Genomic DNA, 27,531 nt, shown 5'->3' with positions numbered 1-27,531 from the left:
GGCCCTATAAACAGCACCACTGTATTATTAAGGATGTTATTCTTCGATTTTCACGATGCTAAATTCACCAACCATTTCTACTGTTTATTCTTTAATATTGTTATTTGTTCATCATAATTTTTTATTACATATCCATACAACGAATTAAAAAATGTTCTCTTAAAGACAGAAAAATGCATACTTAGGATATACTTAGGATAAAATTCACCATATATGTAAAAGGCACAAAATTAATTATCTTTTTTACAATATTTAAACACGTATTACTTGTTGTCATCTCAGCATACTAAAATGTATATAGCTTTTACGTCATTCAGACAGGAAAGGCGACTTCATCACAAATAGATTATGATCTGCAAATGGAGTTTTTATATCGTAATAAAAAATGTTTTATTTGAATGTTGATTTCTGCAGAATAGTGCATTGCATAAGTAGTAATTTTCAACAGAAGGAATACTTTTAAATTGTTTAACACATTTTATTAACCAACTAAGTACATTATTGCCATTATTGCCAAAAATGACTGTTTATTAAAAATTATATATTTTCTGTAATGGCCTTGTTTTTCTGTAATGACCCTGTTTGTCTGTAATGGCCCTGTTTTTCTGTAATGGCCCTGATTTTCTGTAATGGCCCTGTATTAATGCCCAGTTTGTCTGTATTAAGCCCAGTTATGGTTTTTAATAAAGTTATTAAAATTAAGTTCGAAGTATAACAGCTTTTTGTATTTTATTAAATTTAGTAACCAGCAACCAACATGAAAGAATCATATAAAGGGATCACTGTTCATCCCGTTTTTAACACATAACATAACTTCTTACAACCTACTATCTTGGATATTTGGTATATTTAAAGCTTTATCATGGTGAAGTACAAATTGTTTTTTTTCTTCAAATTAAACTGTCATTAATAGAGTAAGAGAGTACATGAAGTTGGCAGCAACACATACACTTTTGTTCAGTTGGTTAATAAATGTATTAAGACATTGGTGTTTTTATAATGGCCCTGTTATATGTCCTCGGTCAGTAGTAATGGCCTCGGATGTCTGTAATGGCCCTCAGCGTTGCCTCGAGCCATTACAGACTTCTTCTACCATTATTACAGACCTTGGACATATAACAGGACCATTATAAAAACACCCATTCATTAATACTATAATTATACATTATAATTATCATATAATGCAATTAAAAGTGTCTTTTCACATAGTTATTTTTAAAGGAAATTTACATTTGTTTCTCTTGTTTCAGCAAATATTTTTTTTATAATTGAATGACAAAAAATATCTCGGGAAGAATAAATCACGGGAAAAGAGTGTCATTAATATATAAAGCCCAAAGGAACAGGAGTCATAAGTATCTGTGACATATACAAAATCAAGCAACAGAAAGCAGACATTATGTGAAATGAAAGTATCAAAGAACAGGTCTAATTGATAAAAAAACCCAGAAAGTTTAAGTGAATCAAAGTATCTAGGAACAAAAAAAGTTAATGTGAAATAAACCTTTAAAGGATTAGAAGGCTGGAGTTTCTGTAACATCAAAGAATCAAAAAACTGAAATCTGGAGTTTCTGTGGAACTCATAGTATTAAGGAACAGAAAGCAGGAGTTTTTATGAAATCAAAGTATAGAGAACATCAGGCTGACGTTTCTGTGAAATCAAAGTAACAAGGAACAGAAAGCTGCAGTTTCCTAAAACCAAAGGATGAAGGAAAAGAATGCTTGAGTTTCTAATAAACAAAGTATCAAGGAACAGAATGCTGAAGTTCTGTGCAATCAATAATCAAGGAAAAGAATGCTCGAGTTTCTATGAAACAAAGTATCAAGGAACAGAATGCTAAAGTTCTGTGCAATCAATTATCAAATATCAGAAGGCTGGAGTTTCTGTGCAATCAATTATCAAAGATCGGAATGCTTGAGTTTCTGTGAAACAAAGTACCAAGGGACATAATGCTTGGGTTTCTGTGAAACAAAGTATGAAGGAACAGAATGATTGAGTTTCCGTGAAACAAAGTATGTAGGAACAGTATACTGAAGTTTTTATGAAATCAAAGTATAGAGAACATCAGGCTGACGTTTCTGTGAAATCAAAGTAACAAGGAACAGAAAGCTGCAGTTTCTATATAATCCTAAAAATCAAGGAACAGAAAGTAGCAGTTTCCTAAAATCAAAGGATCAAGGAAAAGAATGCTTGAGTTTCTATAATACAAAGTATCAAGGAACAGAATGCTGAAGTTCTGTGCAATCAATTATTAAAGATCAGAATGCTTGAGTTTCTGTGAAATCAATTATCAAAGATCAGAATGCTTGAGTTTCTGTGAAACAAAGTACCAAGGAACATAATGCTTGAGTTTCTGTGAAACAAAGTATGAAGGAACAGAATGATTGAGTTTCCATGAAACAAAGTATGTAGGAACAGTATACTGAAGTTTTTATGAAATCAAAGTATAGAGAACATCAGGCTGACGTTTCTGTGAAATCAAAGTAACAAGGAACAGAAAGCTGCAGTTTCTATATAATCCTAAAAATCAAGGAACAGAAAGCTGCAGTTTCCTAAAATCAAAGTATCAAGGAACAGAATGCTGGAGTTTCTGTCCAAGTAATCATCAAGGAACATACTGCTTGAGTTTCTATGAAACAAAGTATCAAAGAACAGAATGCTGGAGTTTCTGTGCAATTAATCATCAAGGAACATACTGCTTGAGTTTCTATGAAACAAAGTACCAAGGAACAGAATGCTGAAGTTCTGTGCAATCAATTATCAAAGATCAGAAGTCTGTGCAATTAAATATCAGGGAACAGATGACTAGAATTTTGTGAAACAAAGTATCAAGGACCAGAATGCTGAATTTCTGTGCAAACAATTATCAAAGATTAAAAGGCTGGAGTTTCTGTGCAATCAATTATCAAAGATCAAAATGCTTGAGTTTCTATGAAATAAGTACCAATGAACAGAATGCTGAAGTTCTGTGCAATCAATTATCAAAGTTCAGATGGCTAGAGTTTCTGTAAACAAAGTACCAAGGAACAGAATGCTTGAATTTCTGTGCAAATAATTATCAAAGATCAGAAGGCTGGAGTTTCTGTGCAAAATTATCAGGGAACAGATGAATATAGTTTCTGTGAAACAAAGTATCAAGAAACAGAATGCTGAAGTTCTGTGCAATCAATTATCAAAGATCAGAAGGCTGGAGTTTCTGTGAAACAAAGTACCAAGGAACAGTATGATTGAGTTTCCGTGAAACAAAGTATGTAGGAACAGTATACTGAAGTTTTTGTGAAACAAAGTATGAAGGAACAGAATGCTGAAGTCTCTGTGAAACAAAGTATGAAGGAAGAGTATGTTGAAGTTTCTGTGGAACAAAGTATGAAGGAAGAAAATGTTGAAGTTTCTGTGGAACAAAGTGCGAATGAACAAAATGCTGAAGTTTCTGTAAAATAAAGTACGAATGAACAGAATGCTAAAGTTCTGTGCAATCATTTATCAAAGATCAGATGGCTGGAGTTTGTGTGCAGTCAATTATTAACGATCAGAAGGCTAGAGTTTCGGTGCAATTAATTATCAAGGAACAGAATGCTGAAGTTTCTGTGAAATCAAAGTATTAAGAAACAGAAGGCTGCAGATATGTTAATTTAAAGTAGTATCAAATGATAGAAGGAAGGAGTATCGGTGTAATTAAATTATTTAAAAACAAAAAGCTCAACTTTTTGTGAAATTAAAGTATAAATGGAAAAGAACGCTAAAGTTTCTGTGAAATAAAGGTATCAAGGAACTGACATCTACAGATTTGGAGAAATCAAAGTTCCAAGTAGCAGACGGCTGTAGAGACGACAGAAGCGACGACAGAATCTTCACAATCATATAGGAGAGGTGTCTCACTATAATCTTGAGAGAAAATTAACAAAATAAGAGAGGACAGACGTGTCAGCGAAATCTTAAGAAACAAGAAACAAAAGTTTAGAGGGGACAGATGTGTCAATGAATCTTGAGATATAAGGATCAAAAGATTAAGAGGACATCGTCTTAGTGGAATTTTAAGACGCAAGGAACAAAAGATAGAGAGGAAAAAATGTCAATGGCATCAAGAGATTCAAGAGACAAAAGAAAGGTAGTACAAAAGTGTCAGTTGAATCCTGAGAATTAATGTAAAATAGCTTATTAAAACAAACATGTCAAGGGAATCTTGAAGATCAAGGCACAAAAGCTTGTAAGAACAAATATGTCAATGGATTCCTGAAAATCAAGGCACAGAAGCTTGTTGGAACAAATATGAAAATTGATTCTTGAGGTATTTAATAGGTATTTACAAAATAGGTAAATGACAGAAGTGTCCTTTGAATTTGTATGTCATACAGTTCATTACATGTTTAGGTGTTATATTCTTTGCTTTCGAATGTTTGGAATTAAGCGATCCTGATGGAGTTAAATCCAGGAAAAAAACCCATTCTAAATATGTGCAGCTTTATTGTCAACCAAATTATAAGAAAAAACAGTTGAGATATGTGTAAGCTATTTCTTTAGCCTCTTACGACCATGAAGCAACTGTTTTAATAATGAACAGCCATAAAGGTCTCCCACCTTTCATAGTATCTACTAGTTCTATTTTTCAAGAAGTACGGCGATGTCAGTCACCCACTTATAAAATTGTCTTTTGAATGCTCCTTGTTATCTTTTCCCTTTAAAAAAAACATTCTTAGCGTAAAACAAACATTAAAAGAAGTAAAAACATCGGATATTTCACAAAAGAGGGCTGGACCGGGTGTGTTGACAGAGTATGCATTTTATCATATACAAGTATACCCTGTAATGTAGTTTTCAAAACAAGGAACATGAATTATATTAACTGTAATCCTAAATTTGCTCACTTGATTTTTTTTAAGAAATATAAGGCTTTTAGTTTTATGAACCATGAAGATGGCAGTATACGTCAATGAGACATAAACCGATAAACAAATGACATCAATAGGTCAGCATTAACTATTGTCTGCAGCAATAGACAGTTGTCCGCACAAGTGTCTTGTTCAAATCGTCAGGGTTTAGTTTGAAATTTTCAAAATAATTGCCCATTTCAGTTCTAACATTTATTCATGACGTAACAGTTACTATACTGTATTTTAAGACTAATACATTTTGACCCAACACATTTATTATAGAAAATATCTATTGATGTGGAACAAAACCCCGTTTCGAGCCTCTTTAATTTGGTTGTCAAGTTATCCAAAAATTTCTTTCAATGACAATCAGGAAATCAGATAGCTTGTCAGTCACCATTTTGTCCGCCCTTGAACATTAATCAATTTGCAGACAGTGTTCATTTTGTGGAATTGGAAAGTATGAATTGCGTGTCTAGGGACTATGGCCGTCAGTAAAAATTATAACCAGACTAATATCATAAATTTTCACATAATTTGAATATTGCTTTGGTTGTGTTTATAGTTCTATTGTCTGCTGCTTTACTTCAAAGTATTCCTTGATCCAGTTTTCGAAACACGAGGAATTTGTTGTAGGCAAAATTTTCAATAGATTTTATATAAAGCATTTTGCGTTGCAAATAATATGATTTTGTTTGAAAATTTTAAATAACCAAAAAAAGGATTATTATTACTGAAAATTTATAAAAACAAAGAGAGATACGCCGTATACCCTCTGTCAGATTTAAGATCAGTTTTGAAAGTAAATTCCATTTTAATAGATATGTTACAGAAAATTATTTTAGCAAGTAATATGTTATACTAGTATGTTAAAGGTTATTCGTTCTGAAAAGACTTTCAAAGCTATATCGGTGTCGATGATTATAGGCGGATCCAGGGGGGCAGGCCCCCCTTTCGTGGGAAAAAAATAAAAAATAGGGAATCAATGAAACGTGACTGGAGCGGGCCCCCTTATGTCAGTCAGCGTCCCCCCCCCCCTTTACAAAAAAGTTCTGGATCCGCCACTGATGCTTGACCAATTTAACTCATATATTTAAAAAAGAAAACACAAACAATCACAATTAAATTCAACTTCTTCAAATGCATAATTTTGTACACCGGCAAAAAACAGAGAAAAGTTCAAACAGATGACAAGGCTACTATAAACAATATCGTACCCAAATGTTACAGGTACTAAATTCACACTTAATAAACTTGCACCTTTTATTCATGGCACCACATTTGTAAACATGAGGAACTAATCATAAGTAATTCACAGACGCCAGACATCTCAAAATTGAGCAACAAGAGACCATACGAACAATTACCTATGATTAAACGAACTCGGTGACAGAAGGAGACGGATTGCAGATACGATAAATGAAACATGTTCGTTGTGATAACAGATATTCCGTAACGACTATATCACAAAGACAACTGTTAAATGTTCAAGAGATGACCTCAATTCTACCTTTAAAAAGTCTTGCTCTAAGAGCAAGAATATTTATATAGTGTAAAAGCAACAGAAATATTTCTACATGACAAAAAAAATAAAGTCATGAGAAACTCTCAAAACATCGTCATTGAAATCATGTTAGCAAAAATTGCAAAAACATTCAAGAGAAGACAAATTAATTTATTAATTCAAAAACTAAAATGCTTAAAATATGAACAAGTAACATTCTACTGGCAATTTTTTATTTTTGGAAATGGTTCGATATTTTCAATATAATTAACTCCAAATTGATGGTAGTAGCATGGCCTTCTAAAAATAGTTTTTTTCTGTTCATTAGTCCGATAGAAATCAAACCTTTCTTTGTAAATCATGTGCTTCATGTGTTTTGGTCTATTATTATTTTTGTCGATAATGGCACTAAACTGATTTATCAATAATATCATTTATAAAAGTAGGAAGATGGACTTTACCTTTTCTTTATACAGAAAAATAAAAAAATATGTAATCAATATTTTACAGTATAGATAACAAGTCTATATAAATGTAACTTGTAATAAGAATATATAGATATTGATAACTATTGTGTTGAAGAGTTAAGGAGAAATGCTTTATGTGGAAATGTAACTACTTTACAGATAATAATAGTCTGATGATGCAATCAAAAGAAAAGAACTGCAACCAAGCACTTATTTTAATTTGCACAGGCTATTATATGCTAAATGCATGTATTATAGATATGGGACACGAGTCCTACATTGTAAGAGTACTTTTGGTCTCGTGTGATACAGTATTAAATGATTTTATATATATATATTTTAGTGTATCCTTAACCTATTTTTTCTCAAAACAAATGAACAATATAAAACTACCGGTTGACTTTATCCTGTTGTCCACCCACATATGCTAAAATACTGAATTATCATATTCATTAACCTACTTTTCTCAAAACAAAAGAACAATGTAAAATTACCATCTGACTTTATCTTGATTTGGATTATCAGTTTCTTTTTCCCAGACTTAATTTGCCTTAATTGTGCACAAGAGCCAGAAAGTAATAAAGTGAAGGAAAGGCAATTGATGTATGTTTTGTTGGTTTCTGAATTCTAATTAGACAGATTTATTGGACAAAAATCTACCTTTGACGGCGACGTAAAACTGAAACTGTCACTTCGAAAATTTTATAGTCGTCAAGATAAATTAGTTAATCAATATGTCATTGCTGTATCTGAACTCTATACAAACATTTCTAACATTTAAATGGGTTTATCATTGTTTCCTATTGTCTAATATGTTCGTTCATCAGCAGAGGGTCAAATCTAACAAAAGGACAATCGTTAGGTTAATGGCATAATAAACAAGATTAACGATACCAATTAATACAACTGGTATAGGTCCCCCAATTGAGAATCGACGGCCTAGAAGTCTGGACTGCCACTGGAAAATATATAATTTGAGGATATAATAGTATAGAGGCGGTAAAGGAAATTTAGTATACCAACACGTTACCTAATGACCTCTCAGAGAGTTGTTGCAAGGGTTCTTATGAGATCGCAAATAACCAAAGCGACAACTATGAACACCCCAATATATATAGTTGTGCTCCAAGTTCTTTTGATAATTTGTTGACCTTATTTGATCTGTCTCATTTCAATCGTTAGTCATTTGGTTTCGGATGTAAAGCAAAAACACCTGGTAACACCCAAGTATCTGATGGGTGATTTCTTTTGTTCTTAGCCAACTTAGACATGAGGCAAAGAATTTGGCAGTAATATGGTTAGACCTGGCAAACGCATATGAATTAGTACCACATACATTGATAGAAATGGCAATGGATCACTACCACATTTCTGATCACATAAAGAAGATAGTCCAAACGTATTTTTGTGGAATACAGCTGCAATTTACTGTAAATAACAACATGGCAGAAGTTAAGAGAAAAGAATAGTTTCGGGTTATACCATCTCATCGATACTATTCATTATGAGAATGGATATCATCATAAAGGCAGCAGAAAGAGAAACACAGACAGATTCAGGGATTTTTCTACCAGCAACAAGAGAAATCATGGATGACATTACAGTAACAGCATAATCCCATATTCAAGTAAGATGACAAGATACTTTTATACCACCCCCAGTTTTTTGGTGAGATCGTGTTCCTTCGTCTTTAGTTTTATATGTTTTGTCTTGTGTACCATTATTCGTCTGTTTTTCTTTTCCTTTTTTAGCCGTGATGTGTTCAGTTTATTTTCGATCTGTGAGTTTGACTGCCCCTCTGGTATCTTTCGTCCTTCTTTTAGCACTGGAAGAGGTAGTCACTGGGACCAAGATAAAATTTGAGCCAAGGAGGTTAAAATCAATGATACTGAGAAAGGGTCAGATAACAACGACGTTCAAGCTTAAGATTTAAGGGGATGAAATACAAACAATAGTAGATAACCCTATAAAATGCCTTGGAAAAGGGTTTAAAGACAATACCAATGTGAAGGCAATACAGACACGTGTTGAAGAATGGCTTAAGAAGGCAGATAAGAGTGGATTGCCTGGGAAGTTCAAGGCTTAGATATAGCAACATGGGTTGTTACCAAGACTGACACGACTTCTCATGATCTATGAAATTTCAGAAACAATAGTCGAAGCAATATAAAGAAAGATAAACAGTCATCTCAGAAGATGGCTAGGAGTACCACCAAGTTTAATATCCATATGACTTGACAGTAGAACAACTCTAGATACCTTTAACATCACATTTGGAGGAATGCAAGGTATCAGAAAGCAGACCTGTTATGACTCTCAGAGACTCAAAGGATAGCAAGATCAGTAAGGCCGGAATCCAGACACGAACTTGGCGGAAATAGTCAGCGATATCTGTAGTAGATAGTATTCTTCATCACAAAGGCATAGTGGGCAACACCAGTACTGGTAAACAAGGCTGACACATTTCAAACAGTGGTCAACGGGCAAGTAACACCAAAAGAGAAGTGCAGCATGGTGCAGTCAGAAAAAAAGTAGAAGAAGAACAAAGAAGGTTAAAAGCAGTAGAGCTTAGTCGTTAAGGAGTACAGACGAATCAAAACTTGCCAGAAAAAAAATCACATCGGCAGAACGATGAAGAATGGAACCATTCAGAATTTCATTCATGCTTAGGTCAGTCTACGATACGCGTCCTTCCTCTTCAAACTTACACCAGTGGGGACTGATAGAAGAACTAAGCTGCAAGTTATTTGGTGAAATATGCACTATGGAACACATACTTTAAGGCTGTAGGGTAACCCTGAAACAAGGTAGATATCACTTGCGGTACGACAAGGTCCTGAAACATCTGCCAGATATCCTTTGTCACTGATGAGTCTTTTGTAGACGAAACGCGCGTCTGGCGTATATACAAAATTTAGTCCTGGTATCTATGAAGAGTTTATTTACACTGAGAGAAGAAAGAAGATACCACCTACAACAGAGGCAATTCCTCAAATAAGGAGATACTGGTCATGCAACAAAGTCACAAGTGCAGTTCGTCTTGGACAAAGGCAGTGAATGGAATATGAGGGCTGGCATAGACAGGAAAATTGTATTTTCGGAATGCATACAGACAATCATACGCCCGGAATAGAACTGACAGTTCCTTGGGAAGAGAGATGTGAAGAGGCATACCATCGGAAGAACGGACAAGTTTACAGAGCTGATGATAACATGTAGAGAGTGAGAAGTTGGAAAGCAGGGTTGTTCTCAGAAGAAGTAGACTGCAGAGATGTTCCTGCACAGTCAGTATGGAGGATGCTACAGGCAATGGGAATAGTCGAAAAGGCATGAAAAACAGCAATGAGACAGCTAGGGGAAGCAACAGAACGTTCATCTTGCTGGTTTTGGCATGGCCGAGATGATCTGAGTTGGAAGCTGAATGCTGATGAGTAGAGATTTGGCCACTTCTACTGACCCACTAACCGGAGAATGTAATGGTACAGGGTCGACACACTGGTGAAGGTTGGAACCATCTGAAGACATCAAAGCACCAGCACAGATCGACAGAGATTCAGAGATGAGGGGAGATGAGCAGTCAAGAGAAAATGGCAGCAGAAAAGAAGATTACAAACCATCTGTAAGTAATAATCATATAGACATTTATATTTTATCATTGCCTCAATATAATAATCGCTGAGATTCTTATGCAAGTGTTATACAAGTGAGAGGTTTAGCTAGCCAGAAAACAAGGTTTCATCTACCATTTTCTACATGTCGAAAATGTCTATACCAAGTCAGGAAAATGACAATTATTATCAATTCGGTTGATGAGTGTTTGAGCTTTTGCCATTGAAATACGGACTTTCCGTTTTGAATTTTCCTCGGAGTTCGGTATTTTTGATATTTTACTTCTTAGATGAGTGAATAAATTTAACACTGAACAACGAGAGATATGACACATACTAGTATTTCAATTCTGCATATGAATAGAAATTATACAACCAGTAAGTGGATATTAGGGGACTGTAAGTGGTAAAAATTCTGATTTACCTTGTTGTTTTGCCTACTCCATATTTAGTGTTTTCCTAAAGATTGACTTGTTCTGCATTTTAAAGATTAAAAAAACTTGTTCTGTATTTGGTAAGGATTGGACACTTGTTTGAAATATTTTGAATACTATAACGGTATGGCCGCTATTTGTGTATTATACTTTATAAAAAAAAACCGTGTTCTTTATTTTGAATTGAAATGGACATCGTGTTTGAAATATTTGGAATACGATTACGCCGGAATAGCCGTTTATAATGTAGTTTTTGTTCTTTTAAAGGTAGACAGTTCTTTAACAACGAAATAATTAAGGAGGTCACACTTATCAGTTACTGTAGATGGATTTTCTGAATCACATAAAGCATTTGAATTTGACCTATTCTAATGATTGTAAAAACATACAGTTATAATTGACATGCAAACAATTATTTCACCTTTTTGCACGCACATTAAAATTCATAACTATATCAATTGATATGCCAATACTCATAACGATAACGGTGAATATTTGCGTAAAAAAAAAAAAAAACTCGATATTTTATTGAATTCTTAATGAAAGGAGAATCATATTTCTAATAGTGACCTTAATAATACTATTTACAAGTGATGTTTAATACAGCTGAGTAGTCAATGCCAACATCCATTCTTTGTGACCTGTAGAAATACATTGTAGAATAAACTGAATGTGTTTCATGTTTATTTCCCTACGAGAAAGTGGACCTTCTTTTCCTTTTTTAGCTCACCTGGCCCGAAGGGCCAAGTGAGCTTTTCCCATCACTTTGCGTCCGTCGTCCGTCGTCCGTCGTCGTCCGTCGTCCGTCGTCGTCGTCCGTCGTCGTTAACTTTTACAAAAATCTTCTCCTCTGAAACTACTGGGCCAAATTACACCCAACTTGGCCACAATCATCATTGGGGTAACTAGTTTAAAAAATGTGTGGCGTGACCCGGCCAACCAACCAAGATGGCCGCCATGGCTAAAAATAGAACATAGGGGTAAAATGCAGTTTTTTGGTTATAACTCAAAAACCAAAGCATTGAGAGCAAATCTGACATGGGATAAAATTGTTTATCAGGTCAAGATCTATCTGCCCTGAAATTTTCAGATGAATCGGACAACCCGTTGTTGGGTTGCTGCCCCTGAATTGATAATTTTAAGGAAATTTTGCTGTTTTTGGTTATTATCTTGAATATTATTATAGATAGAGATAAACTGTAAACAGCAATAATGTTCAGCAAAGTAAGATCTACAAATAAGTCGACATGACCAAAATGGTCAGTTGACCACTTTAGGAGTTATTGCCCTTTTTAGTCCATTTTTAACCATTTTTCGTAAATCTTAGTTATCTTTTACAAAAATCTTCTCCTCTGAAACTACTGGGACAAATTAATCCTAACTTGGCCACAATCATCATTGGAGTATCTAGTTTAAAAAATGTGTGGCGTGACCCGGCCAACCAACCAAGATGGCCGCCATGGCTAAAAATAGAACATAGGGGTAAAATGCAGTTTTTGGCTTATAACTCAAAAACCAAAGCATTTAGAGCAAATCTGTCATGGGGTAAAATTGTTCATCAGGTCAAGATCTATCTGCCCTGAAATTTTTAGATGAATCAAACAACCCGTTGTTGGGTTGCTGCCCCTGAATTGATAATTTTAAGGAAATTTTGCTGTTTTTGGTTATTATCTTGAATATTATTATAAATAGAGATAAACTGTAAACAGCAATAATGTTCAGCAAAGTAAGATCTACAAATAAGTCAACATGACCAAAATGGTCAGTTGACCGCTTTAGGAGTTATTGCCCTTTATAGTCTATTTTTAACCATTTTTCGTAAATCTTAGTAATCTTTTAGAAAAATCTTCTTCTCTGAAACTACTGGGCCAAATTTAACCAAACTTGGCCATAATCATCATTGGGGTATATAGTTTAAAAAATGTGTCCGGTGACCCGGCCAACCAACCAAGATGGCCGCCACGGCTAAAAATAGAACATAGGGGTAAAATGCAGTTTTTGGCTTATAACTCAAAAACCAAAGCATTAAGAGCAAATCTGACAGGAAGTAAAATTGTTGATCAGGTGAAGATCTATCTGCCCTGGAATTTTCAGATGAATCGGATAATCGGTTGTTAGGTTGCTGCCCCTGAATTGGTAATTTTGAGGAAATTTTGCTGTTTTTTTTTTGTTATCTTGAATATTATTATAGATTGAGATAAACTGTAAACAGCAATAATGTACAGCAAAGTAAGAACTAAAAATAAGTCACTATGACCAAAATAGTCAATTGACCCCCTAAGGAGTTATTGCCCTTCATAGTCAATTTTTAACAATTTTCTTAAAATTTGAAGATTTTCAATAACATTTTCCACAGAAAGTACTGTTATAGGTAGAGATAATTGTAAGCAGCAAGAATGATTAGTAAAGTAAGATCTACAAACACATCACCATCACCAAAACACAATTTTGTCATGAATCCATCTGTGTCCATTGTTTAATATTCACATAGACCAAGGTGAGCGACACAGGCTCTTTAGAGCCTCTAGTTTTTCATTCCTAATACGGTTTTGCTTAGCTATTCAAATTTATTATTTGGGTCACTTCTTGAGTTTTTACTCTTAATGTTTTATGTATCTAGGTTTGTCGTACTTCCAATCATTAATTTGAGTCTTGAAAAAAACCTTATGACAAATGTTGAAATTTGTTACTGTGCAGAGTTGCACAACTTGTTCGTGTCAATAATAAATGAAAACAACTCCTTATCAATGTCATGCGTCCGAGTGCTTATCTGGATTTACCTTCATGAGGAACTATCAAAGCCGAATATTTTAAAGCCAAGGATGTCAAAAAATGAAACAGTTGAAGAGTTTTATGGCCAAAAAGGACTTACCAATAATAGCTTAACCTCGTGAGGTAAACTTTGTCGAGGGATAAGAAACATTCATTTCTTAATAATTTCTATATTAAAAACAACATAAAATAAGACAGATATATAGAGCCCAACTCTACATATTTTAACACTATATCAATCTTTACATTTTCCATCGACAGACAGAAATTTCGAAGGAACTGAACAGACGCGATCCAAGATTTGCCATCAAAACCTAGTGTCCTAGAAGTCATATGAACAGTATGGGAGGGTGTTACGCTCGCTTTTTTCCAGATCAACCCTCATCCTTGATATCGCGATTCTAATAATAATAAAAAGGTACATATAAGAATCAAAAACAGGAATTTAAGATTAACTATTGCTGCACTTTGACTTACTTTATGGTACAATTCTGAACCAATAACCCGGGTACCTAACATATACAAGACCAAATTCTATATTTTGTTTCTGTTTACAGTTTCTGTTATAGAATGAAATTCAAAACAGTGTGGCTGTGGCCATTGATTGACACATTAAATTCATCCATTGACTGGGACAATTTAGGTGAACGTTTGTATGTAACGACCACTGATCACTATGTACTTTTTAAAGACACTTAAACTATGGGGTCACCAAAGGTTCTCAACACCTCAATAAAGTAATTCGAAAAAATTAATCAGAAATAACACGATGTTTTGATTTATACCAATTATATAAATCAAAACATAAAGGTTATTCCTGATTATTTTTTCGAATTACTTAATAATTAAAGGCGTTAAGAAACCTTTGGTGACCCCACAGTTTAAATGTCTATCGTAGGTACGTCGTGAACAGTGGTCGTTACAGACAAACGTTTACGTAAATTGTCCCAGTCAATGGATGAATTTAATGTGTCAATCAATGGCCACAGCCACACTGTTTTGAATTTCATACTAAGTAGGTTTTGTTTTCACAGTAATAGTCAAAAATACAAAACTTGGTATTAACTACTTTGATTTGTCGATTTGAAATCTTCTTCTCTCGCGCATTTTTAGCGTTTTCGTTTTTCTGTGTCTATTATACTTTATCGCTGAACTATTGCACATAGTTGTTTATGGGCCGAATGAAGCCCTCCTCCGGATGTGAGATATTTTCGCTGGGTTGAAGACTTTTTGATGGACTATGACTGTTTTCTGACTATGGTCGGCTTGTCTCTTTGACTCAATTCCCGTTTTCATTCTCTTTTATATAAGGAGTCAACTGATATTTCTTTCATGTTAAATTTGAGAATGGAAATAGGGAATGTGTCAAAGAGACAACAACCCGACCATAGAACAGACAACAGCAGAAGATCACCAATAGGTCTTCAATGCAGCGAGAAACTCGCGTACCCGGAGGCGTCCTTCGGCTGGCCCCTAAACAAATATTATACTAGTTCAATGTTAACCTATTTGTAGACAATGCTCAATGATTTCATTATATTAGGAAAACTGATAAAAATGATAAAAGGTTGTCATAAATAAGAAATTACTCATTAAGACGTCTATTACTAATTATGGTCATACATACATGTTGTCATTCATGTTTTGTTAAACATTTTTGCTGTTTACAGTTTTCTCGTTTTTATTATAGTTTTCAAGGAAACAGTAAAATATGCAAAATTGGGAAAACATACTCATGAATAAGGAGTTTTAACTCTTGTATGGAGTTTTAAAGATATATATATATCACAATGACTGAATATAGATCTTCTCTTACTGTTTATTTTTCAATGTTACTGTTCTTCTATCTATTATAGTTTTAGATAACGACGGTCGTAAACAACAATTCCGTCTTCTTTTCCGAAAATGTGACCTTCCGAATTAGAATAATCATCGATTTTGTACTTAAATGAGGAACACGACGGGTACCATATGTGAAGCAGGATCTGCTAATTCTACCTGAGCATATGAGATCACCTGGGTGGAGGTTTGCGTAGCTCAGTCTTTAGTTTTCTATGCTGCGTTCATGTGCAGTTGTATCTCTTTTGGTCATGTTTAGCCAAGGCATTGTCAGTTTGTTTCGACTTTTGAGTTTAAATATCTATCGCCTCTCTTGTTCAAGAGAATTCAAACATGTACAATTGGACAAACATCTGCATTAATTGGTGATAAATCCTATAAGAGTTGTCTAAGATTTCGGTTTAAAATGTCAGATTATCTCTTGTCTGTAGCGGTTTTTGAGATATTAGAACAATTCAAGCATTAAACCCTATGTTAAGCTATGTTTTATGTGGCGGGTATAATCGAAACAACTTTTAAAGAACTTATCATAAACTATTGTAATAAAATATATGAACATAGTGGTATACTTTCATCTCGGCCTCTAGTAAGTGTTCTACTACTAATCTTTCAGTGCTACACAAAAAAAAACATTTAAATATCGTTTCATCTCGGCCTCTAGTAAGTTGTCTACTACTAATCTTTAGTGGTTGCTTTGTAGATTACACTAGTACTAGAGCTTTTGATAGTGTCACACATTACAAATTATGGCAAAGATTAGTCAGATGTGGAGTAACTGGTAGACTTTTAAATGTCATTAAATCTATGTATAGCAAATTAACAACCTGTGTAAAACTTAATGGAACATTTTCTGAATTTTTTTAATGTACTGTTGGTCTAATGCAAGGGGAATCCTTATCTCCTCTGTTGTACTCATTATATGTCAATGATATGGAGATAGAACTTATTACACAAAATTGTAAATCATATGAACTTAAAATGTTAAATCTGTACTTGTTAATGTACGCTGACGATATGGTTTTATTTAGTGAAAGTATTACTAATCTACAAAAGATGATCGATGATGTAAATGTTTATTCAAATAGGTATGATTTGTACATAAATTTGTCAAAAACCAAAATTGTAGTTTTTAGAAACAGAGGGAAAATTAGATCGGAAGAGCAATGGTATATAAATGGAAAGGCTATTGATATATGTAACGAGTTCATGTATTTGGGAATTTTATTTTATTATACTGGTAACTTTTCAAATACTCAAAAGAAACTATCAGAACAGGGTAAAAAGGCTGTGTTTAGTATATTCAATAAAATACATGATGATTATTATAATCCTGAAACTTTGTTGTCATTATTTGATACTTATGTAGCAAGTATACTGAATTATTGCTCGAAAATATGGGGATTTCATATGGCACCAAATATCGAAAAAGTTCATTTGTATTTTTTAAAACGTATTCTTAAAGTCAAAATGAGTGCTGTAACTAATATGATTTATTATGAATTAGGTAGATTGCCAGTGTACATTGAAAGGCAGTATAGAATGGTCAACTATTGGTTAAAAATTTTGAGTACAGAAAATTGTATATTAAAGAATTGCTATGATGAGATGTATGAAAGAAGTTTTATTAAAAAGAACGATAAACAAAACTGGTGTTGTAAAATAAGAGATATTTTGTTTAGATATGGATTTAATTATGTTTGGTTAAACCAAAGTGTAGTTTGTAAAGATATTTTTCTATCGCAAAAGAATGCTTGGTGCATTCATTAGTGAAGTAACTATGTTTTTTGAGAATTCAAATAAATGTCATTTGTATAGATACATGTATAGTACACACACATTGCAATTTTATTTAGATAGACCTGTAAATTATATATACAAACCATACATTTGTAAATATCGTATATCAGCTCATATATTAAGTATAAAAACAGGTAGATATTAAAATGTTGATAAAAATAACAGACTATGTACAAATTGTAATACTAGCTCTATTGAAGATGAATACCATTTTATACTTGAATGTAAAAAATATAATCAAATTCGAGAAAAGTCTATAAAAAAGTATTATTGGAGAAATCCTTCTACATACAAACTTATCCAGTTGTTATCTGTCAGAAATATCAAAGAATTGAATAACTTAGGTATATTTTTAAAATCTGCAGAAAAACTTAGAATTTAATTGCTGTAAATAATATTTTTGTTCTCACTTTATTTAAGTATTATATCATTCTCCGCTCGTATTTCGTATTATGTATTATGTAGTATATGTTCTTTCATGCACGTCATATATTTATATATATCATATATCTCTTGTAAAATTCTTATATTGGGGTAAAATTGTGTATATGTATCCTATAAGCTGTATTGCTTTCGGAATAAAGTATTATTATTAATCTTTCAGTGCTCTTAACTAGTTCCTTAACTACTATTAAAGAGCTTATCATAAACTATTGTAATAAAATATATGAACATAGTGGTATAAACCATTTTTGGAGTGTAAAAAAATCTTTGGATGTTTTAGATAAATTACGTGCTTTTGATGGTCCTTTTGATTCTGTTAATAGTTTTGATTTTTCTACTCTTTACACTACACTTCCACACTATCTTATTAAACAAAAGTTTTCCTATTTAATTAAATGGTAGTTTGGTAAAGCTGAATGTAGATATATTTGCTGCAACTCATTTAAAGCCTTCTTCTCAAATGAGAAAGGTAAATATGCTAGATATACTTACTGGGGGTGTGATGAGATGATTGAAACTGTTAATTTTCTCCTTGATAATATGTATGTACGTTTCTGCAACAAAGTTTATCGACAGGTTGTAGGTAACCCAATGGGCACTAAGTGTGCCCCTTTAATAGCAGACTTGTTTTTATACTGTTACGAATCACAGTTTATAACTAAACTCAGTAAAGACCCGTCGAAATTGGATTTAATTGATAAATTCAACAACACTTATCGTTATCTTGATGATATTTTTTCGTTAAATAATCAAGAATTTCTCAATATACTGCTGAAATTTACCCCAAGGACTTACTTTAAATAAATCAAATGTATTCGGCAATAACTGTCCTTTCCTGGATATAAATATTTCGGTTTTAAACGGGAAACTCAACACTAAAATTTACGACAAAAGAGACGATTTTTCGTTCCCTATTGTTAATTTTCCATTTTTAGATGGTGATGTTCCTTTGGCACCATCTTACGGTGTTTATATTTCACAACTTGTTCGCTATGCCCGTGTCTGTTGTGACGTTTTGGATTTTAACGAACGCAACCTATGTATTACTGGTAAATTATTAAACCAGGGATATCGTTACCATAAATTACTTAAAACCTTTACTAAATTTTTCCATAGATATAAAGATTTGATTTTGAAGTTTGGTTGTACCTGTAGAAAACTTATTTCAAACGGGATAGCACATCCTCATTTTTACGGAAATGTTGTTAACCGTGCCCGGAAATTTAGAAATGATCCATGTAAACTTGTCGCTCCTTTAAATAAACTTATTCTAAAAGGTTACCTATTTAACACTGTAATAAGATCATTGAATATTGTTTTTATTGGTATAAATATTGATTTTGTTATCAGTAAATTAAAAGCTAACTAAATATTACTAGTATGTTATATACATATACATATTCATGGATCTACAATCTGTCGATACCTGTAACTTGGCATTGCACAAGGTCATGTTTTTCTCTGGCTGTTTATGACGTCTTTACACTAAATCCATTGGATGTTGGATGTGTACGGATTGATTTTTTTGTCTTAGATGCATGATTTTTTTTATTAGTTGTTAGTGGCTTTGAACTAGCTGTCAGATATCTACGAGTACTCTCAGATCTGTTCATTGCGTCTTTTGTGTCGGGATGTATAAGTACCCGGCCACGTCCACTTATATTTTTGTCCAGCTGATGAGTTAAGCCTTTTTCAACTGATTTTTATAGTTCGTTCTTATGTTGTACTGTTATACCACTGTCCCAGGTTAGGGGGAGGGTTGGGATCCCGCTAACATGTTTAACCCCGCCACATTATTTATGTATGTGCCTGTCTCAAGTCAGGAGCCTGTAATTCAGTGGTTGTCGTTTGTTTATGTGTTACATATTTGTTTTCCGTTCATTTTTTTTTTTTATATAAATAAGGCCATTAGTTTTCTCGTTTATCCTGGTACTTTTGATAACTATTTACACCACTGGGTCGATGCCACTGCTGGTGGACGTTTCGTCCCCGAGGGTATCACCAGCCCAGTAGTCAGCACTTCGGTGTTGACATGAATATCAATTATATGGTCATTTCTATAAATTTTTTGTTTACAAAACTTTGAATTTTTCGAAATACTAAGGATTTTCTTACCCCAGGAGATTACCTTAGCCGTATTTGGCACAACTTTTTGGAATTTTCGATCCTCAATGCTCTTCAACTTTGTATTTATTTGGCTTTTAAACTATTTTGATCTGAGCGTCACTGATGAGTCTTATGTAGACGAAACGCGCGTCTGGCGTATAAAATTATAATCCTGGTACTTTTGATAACTATTTACACCACTGGGTCGATGCCACTGCTGGTGGACGTTTCGTCCCCGAGGGTATCACCAGCCCAGTAGTCAGCACTTCGGTGTTGACATGAATATCAATTATATGGTCATTTCTATAAATTTTTTGTTTACAAAACTTTGAATTTTTCGAAATACTAAGGATTTTCTTACCCCAGGAGTAGATTACCTTAGCCGTATTTGGCACAACTTTTTGGAATTTTCGATCCTCAATGCTCTTCAACTTTGTATTTATTTGGCTTTTAAACTATTTTGATCTGAGCGTCACTGATGAGTCTTATGTAGACGAAACGCGCGTCTGGCGTATAAAATTATAATCCTGGTACTTTTGATAACTATTTACATTGTCTTATCGGGGCCTATTATAGCTGACTATGAGGTATGGGCTTTGCTCATTGTTGAAGGCCGTACGGTGACCTATAGTTGTTAATGTGTGTGTCATTTTGGTCTTTTGTGGATAGTTGTCTCATTGTCAAGCATACCACATCTTTTATATTGACATCCTAAGAATGTGATCAAATTTACAGCAAATTTGCTCATGCTTTCAGATAATAAAACTGTTGGAATATATTAACAAAGACAACAAACGACTGTCAAGTGATGTCAATGGCTCATACGACCGACCATATAAAATCAAGTGAGTTCTAGACATATTATTTGGTATGATCCCCTGAGATGCAAGAAAACTGTCTGTATATACATGTAGTCTACAGTATAGTTAATATAATTGCACTTGGCAACCTTTATCAAATATGATTCAATAATGGTAAATAGTTCAATGGTTAGAGACCCTTAGAGGTAGCTATATATAGTATAGGGCATTGGTCGATGATAAAAGGCAAATAATAATCTAGTATCTTAGGAACAATGAAATATCAATCAGAGAAATATATCTTCTAATTATGTTTATATGACTTTTGGATATTTTGCCCGTTAACATGGTTAAACTATTTTTCAACATTAAAAAACAAGAATAGATGGTATAATGTACGATTGATATCGTACATTACTTGTGAGCCAATGAGACAACCACCAACGAGAGACCAAATGACAATGACGTTAACTATTACAGGACACCGTAAGGCTTTCAACAATGAGAAAAACCCATAAAGTATTACTAGGTACTAAAGGTCCCGTCATGGCAAAATGTGAAACCATTTAAAAAAGAAAACCCAACTGATTGTTTTAAGCCAAAACAACTTATAAAAGACAAATATCACAAAATGCAGCAAACCGCAAATTTACAGGCTCCCGGTGTTTGGATCGGTATATAAAGAATGATGCAGGATAAAACTTTGTTTATTCAAGCCTATAAGAACCCGTTTAAAAGTACCTCATCATGTCGTCACGTTACATGTTACCATGTCGTTTACATAAGATTAGTCAAAATGTTGACATGTTGCTGGCAATGTACAGTTTTAAAATTGCTCAAAATACAAAAATGGAAATGTTAGCGTTAAAGTACTTTTAACACGAACTACTGTTTTTAAAGTCATTTACATAAGTATGTTTTTATTTCTTCATTTTATCTAAACTCATTTGTTTTTGGCTATGTCTTGCTGACAAAATCTAAACCCAAACTGCTAACTGAGTAGATATAACATTATTCCAAAGAACACCAATATAAGACCATTACATTATGGCAGTGCATTAATACTATATAGTAAGATACATCCTAATATATATTCTATAACCTCATTATTTGTCTCTTATGTAAATGCTGTACTTTTCATATTACTTTTATGTCTCAAAATACCAATAGAAATAACAAATGTCAGAGACGGTCCCATCTAATCATAGATATTCAACTTTAATGCGAATATTTATCTTACTTTAATCAATATAAAAAAACTGTAAAACAAAAGTTCATTTGAACTAAATGACATTTTGATGTTGCAACCTAGAATCTTGTTGCACTTTTAAAGACCCGTCAGCATAATCCATTTAAATTAAACAAAAAAAAGAGAAACAAATTACTTGCTACGGAATAACTCGTGAATTTCCTAAGAATAACTTTTGGAAACGAGTTACGGCAAGACAATAGTAAAGGTGCTTTGTGCTGGTATCTATGACGAGTTTATTGTCATGATACATTGTAGGTAATGATACATTTTAGGTAAGAGTTCTTCATATTCAAACATGCATTACTGTAGAATAGAACTATATATGTAGTACGAATTACAATTAATTTTTAATTGTAAATGTGAAAACACAATTGTTCCTGTTCGAATTTTCCTTTCCTTGATGTTGATATCCCCCCTATTTATGATGTATACATTTCTTAATTATTTTTGCGAACATCCATTGACATCTCAGTTTTCATTGAACCTAGAATACTTTCAAATAAAAAATCTGGTGCAGTCGGTTTGCAAGACCATGCTGGTGTTGTTTCAGAATCTGAGATATTAACGAGTTTATCTCCATCTCAAGAATCTCTTTGGTTGTTGTGGTGAAAGTTTCTGTTCTTTTTCGGTTTCTTTTTCTTGTTTCTTTTACTTTTACTTTCCCTTTTTTCTTTTCTTTTTTTTTCTTTCAATTTTGCGTGTTTTGTTAGTGTTAAATCTGCTGTTTAATGTGTTCATCAACAACTTGTGTAGAAGCGGACATATTTTGGGTCTGTCACAAACTGTTATTGTTTGTTTAATTCTTATTGTGATCCGGTGTATCCTAGTTTTAGTGTTGGTGTGTTACTATCTCACTAAAGTTTATATGTTTATAACACATATCGAGTTCTTCAAGACCCGTTTTCAATAAATGATTGGTGTTTGCCTAACGGCCAGTGGCAAATAGTTCATGCAAATTCAGGACAATGATGCATTGGCAATCAATACAGTAGATATATTGTGCAAGGTTAGGTCGACCTCGATGAATGTCCTACCGTGATTAAAAGGTTATGACGGCAAGGGACTCACAATTGACTTTTAACGGGCGACTTCTTTACCCTTAAGATACTAATTGTAAGGGTTTAATTGCGTGGCACTCGACCTAAACTGGGCATCAGATTTAGAGCATCATTCCTGTAGGACGAGGCTGTGTACTTATACATCCAACATCGCCAAACAAACGCCCCATGTTTGTTAAGGTTCTAATGTCGATCGGGAGAAGTCTAAAGTTCACTATATGTCTATACCATGTATATCAGACAATTCTTGGGGTTCTCGTTTACTATATTTATTACGATTGTTTAAGATGGTATTTTACAAAACTATTTTGGATGGAAATCACAAGCAAACATTGTAGGTTAAAAAGATGTCATTTTTATCTTACACGTCATATTTAGGAGAGATAAACGTTAATTGTGGATCTTCCTATGTTAGACATGTTAGAAACAAGTGCCTGTGGTCCGTACATAGAAAAGAAATAAAAACAAATAAATGTGTATTCCATCGAAATACAAGAACTCATACAAATAAGTGTACAAACGATGATAAAATAGTGGTAAGAGTACCTCAGGGAAACTCTATGCCATTGAACCTAAAAGTAGTAAAACTGCAAAGCTATTTTTAGAAATCAATTCGAATTAAAGAACGAAAACATTCTGTTTATTGCAATGTACAGTTCATAGACAGATTGAAAACGATTTAACTTATTGATAGAGACGCGAGGTCGTCATCCTAAACTGTACAAGATTTCCAATATTATCTGTTTCATTTGAATGGCTTACCATCGCTCGATAATTATTATGAATGTATTAACCATTTGTATACATTTCAGATTTCAATTCTACTATTGTGATTTAAAAATAGTGACATGCGTAATTAAAAATTCATGCGCTTATTGGTTAACGGTTTATCACACAGACGAGTACTGATTATTTGGAGCAAACTACACAGTCAATTTTGCATAGGTACTATACACATGGAAAAAAGTATTGCAACACCAAATTGAAATTGAAATTAAAAAAACACTCTTTATTTTTTTGTGATATAATTTGGTAAAATAGAACTAGTTAAACATTATTTAAGTATCATCTGAGTTCGACTCGATCAGTTTTTATCTGCACATGCAGCTACTGTACCCGTAAACAGCAAAACAGATGTTTTTATCCTCATTGTTTTCAACACTTTAAATAACCAAGTTTTTAAAGTTATGTGATTGACACCTTGTAATGGGTCCTTGACAACTCTTAACTGCAGCAAGATGACAGATTATCAGCATAAGAGAAGCAGGGATGTCGCTGTAACAACTGCACGTATTGTTGGTCATCACCTTCCACTATAAGTCGTTTTGAGAATAAAAATCAGGCAATAAACGCTGTTAAAGACCTTCCGAGATAATGAAGACCCCCTATACCATTTACTAGGGAAAATCAAGCATAATGAAGGTTGGTCAGAAGGAAACCCATTGCATACAAGACAATCATAAAAAGAGAGTGGTGGCCATACAGGAGCCTTTTAACAAGAACTGTTCGAGATCGACTCATCGCTACTGGTTTTCGTGCTATAAGACCATTTCGGAGACCCTTGCTAACGAACAGACACACAGTTTTTCGTATCCAATATAGTGCAGAGCTCGCCAAAGTTGGAAATTAGCATCGTGGAGGAAGATCCAATGTTCAAATGGAATTCGGTTCATCTTCCGTGGCCCGATCGTAGCCCGGATTTGAATCATATCGAGCATATTTGGGATACTATTGGGCGGAAAGTGTGCGAAAGGACACCCCAGTTCAAACACATCATGAAATAAACAATGCCCTTCATCAGAAATGGTTGCTGCTACCTTAGCAACAAATTAGTCGATTTAGGGCAGGAATCAGAAGACGTTAAGATGCGGTTATCCGTTTGAATGGAGGCTACGCACAAAGTACTAATTCTTTGGCGTATAACGATCAACCATGATGTGAACAGTCATTTGAAGATTAATTTTGAAATGTCTGACATTGTAAAGTTCGACTACAGTAAAAGTTGTAAAATGCATTTTTTTGCACAAAAAACACTTCATTTTGTTATTAAAATTGTGGTTATATAAATCATTTTTTTTTCAAACATTTTTTGTTCGTTTCAATGCCAATGATATCATAAACTATGTTTCAATAATATTATACACATAGAATGAAATTCAAAACAGTGTGGCTGTGGCCATTGATTGACACATTAAATTCATCCATTGACTGGGACAATTTAGGTGAACGTTTGTATGTAACGACCACTGATCACTATGTACTTTTTAAAGACACTTAAACTATGGGGTCACCAAAGGTTCTCAACACCTCAATAAAGTAATTCGAAAAAAATAATCAGAAATAACACGATGTTTTGATTTATACCAATTATATAAATCAAAACTTAAAGGTTATTCCTGATTATTTTTTCGAATTACTTTATAATTAAAGGCGTTAAGAAACCTTTGGTGACCCCACAGTTTAAATGTCTATCGTAGGTACACAATGTACGTCGTGAACAGTGGTCGTTACAGACAAACGTTCACGTAAATTGTCCCAGTCAATGGATGAATTCAATGTGTCAATCAATGGCCACAGCCACACTGTTTTGAATTTCATACTATTTTATTATATTTCATCCAAAAAAAGAGGCTGATTTTTCAAGTTTTAAAAAATTAAGGTGTTGCAATACTTGTTTCCATGTGTATATGTCTGTACCAAAACTCTGTAGTACTGGAAATCTACTTTTCATATTCAGTACTATTTTGTTACTCTAAAATTATTGTAATATTTAGGTACCTGTATTTTACAGTACTTGATTTGTACTTGAACAGTTAAGTACTACATATTTTTGGTTACAACGTTACATTTTCAGCATTTTGATAGTATGTCTATTTCAAATCTCTTAAAATTATGATTTTCAAACATGGAATATTGTGAACCTTTTGGTATTATTTCTGTACCAAAATTTTAAGTACAAATCAAGTACTGTAAAATACAGATCTGTACGTAAAAAGTACAATAATTTTAAAGTAAAGAAAAAGTACTAAATATCAAAAGTAAATTTTCAGTACTACAGAGTTTTGGTACAGACATATACACATGGAAAAAAGTATTGCAACACCTTAATTTTTTAAAACTTGATTTTAAGTACAAAAATTGTACCTATGCAAAATTGGCTGTGATACAAACAAATGTAGTTTCAACGATAGCCTAGTTTAGTTTTGATAGGTCAAAGTTTTACCAATAAAAGCACATGTATTGATGGTGAAAATTTCTTAAAAACGGGTAGAAGATAACCAAACATCTATAGTTCAGGGCCAAACAATCTAAATTTAGTGACCAATACACAGACGAGATATAAACAACGAGACAATTGCATGGACCAACAAAAACAAGCATATACTAGTTTGAACAGCAAACAGGCACACACAACTGAAGTTATGGGCAATATGACCTAAAGAAAATATATCCACACTGCACACTGTGCTAGTATTGCTTTTCCAATAATTCAAAGATTTACAAATATATTCCATTAATGGTTGTAGTGGCTGTACTTAATCATTTGTGTTTAATGACATGTACAGTAAACATACAATAATGCATTAGGCTGATCAATAATTAGTATCATTCACCCTTTATGTTCTCACACATTTCTTAAACATGTGTACCTCCTTTTTTCCGATATAAACAAAAAAGCCAATATTTTTGTGATAGCTTGAACTCTAGCGTACAGTAAATGACATAGACCAGAAAATACACAAAACCTAATCAATGTGGAACAACAATAGGATATATTGATTACTGATTTACCTTGGATCGATGGTACTTCCATTCCCTTACATCTCAGAAAGCTCTCCTTTTCCTCAAGTCAATAATCCAGGCCATTTTTTACACTTGTTCTATAAACAACACTTATTCCAATAAATTAATCGTTAACTGTTTAAAAACGTATAAAGAAATGAAAACGCTTAACGTTCTACACTATCAGATTGATCCATAGCGTGCAAGTTTAAAAGATCTACCGTTGTTTATATTGAAATCTAACGTGCATCTGGTTTACGTAACATTATCAAGTTTAATATATAATTACTTAACATCAGGTAACATCACAGCACTCCATTATTATACCTGTGCAATTGTAAAAGGAACCAATGCCAGACTGAATATGCAAGTAACACTTTATTCTGCAATAAGACCTCTGGTGCTAGAATCACATTTATTTACAAGATTTTAACACGATTTGACGTTTGACCATCACCACAATTCATTTTGGTTAATCCGTTCGGAAACAAAATATACTTGTATTGAAGTAAGTAGCTAGATTCTTCAGTCTGTGAAGCACAAAATAAGGGAGATAATCAAAATGTCGACTACGAGAAATTTATTGATTGTTCATCGGGTTTTTCCTGCTAAATCAATACCAGAATGTTTACTTCTGTATAAGCTAAGAGATAAAGAAATGCAATATTTTGATACAGATGATGGCGCGCAAATACAACGATTGCAAAATAGTATTATTGTGAAGAACAAAACTAGTCATTCGGTCTTCTCGTAATACCATAGGAGCAGTAGATAATTATCGTCTGGAAATTAAAT

The 27,531-nt window shown here is 33.4% G+C and overlaps 1 protein-coding gene across 1 annotated transcript in view; it reads right to left on the bottom strand.

Moving 5' to 3' along the window:
• The window catches only part of LOC139481367 (uncharacterized), a 41,161-nt gene extending 13,858 nt beyond the window's left edge, over nt 1-27,303 (bottom strand). The window contains exon 1 of the mRNA XM_071264664.1: nt 26,746-27,303. Coding sequence (XP_071120765.1) covers nt 26,746-26,767 — 22 coding nt within the window. The 5' untranslated portion in view covers nt 26,768-27,303. The remainder of the gene's footprint in view (nt 1-26,745) is intronic.
• Nucleotides 27,304-27,531: the final 228 nt, after the last annotated feature.

The sequence above is a fragment of the Mytilus edulis genome, chromosome 7 (genome assembly GCF_963676685.1).
Source record: "Mytilus edulis chromosome 7, xbMytEdul2.2, whole genome shotgun sequence".
NCBI lineage: Eukaryota > Metazoa > Mollusca > Bivalvia > Mytilida > Mytilidae > Mytilus > Mytilus edulis.
The sequence above is the reverse complement of the archived record's forward strand: the minus strand, read 5'-3'. Positions and strand labels throughout refer to the sequence as shown.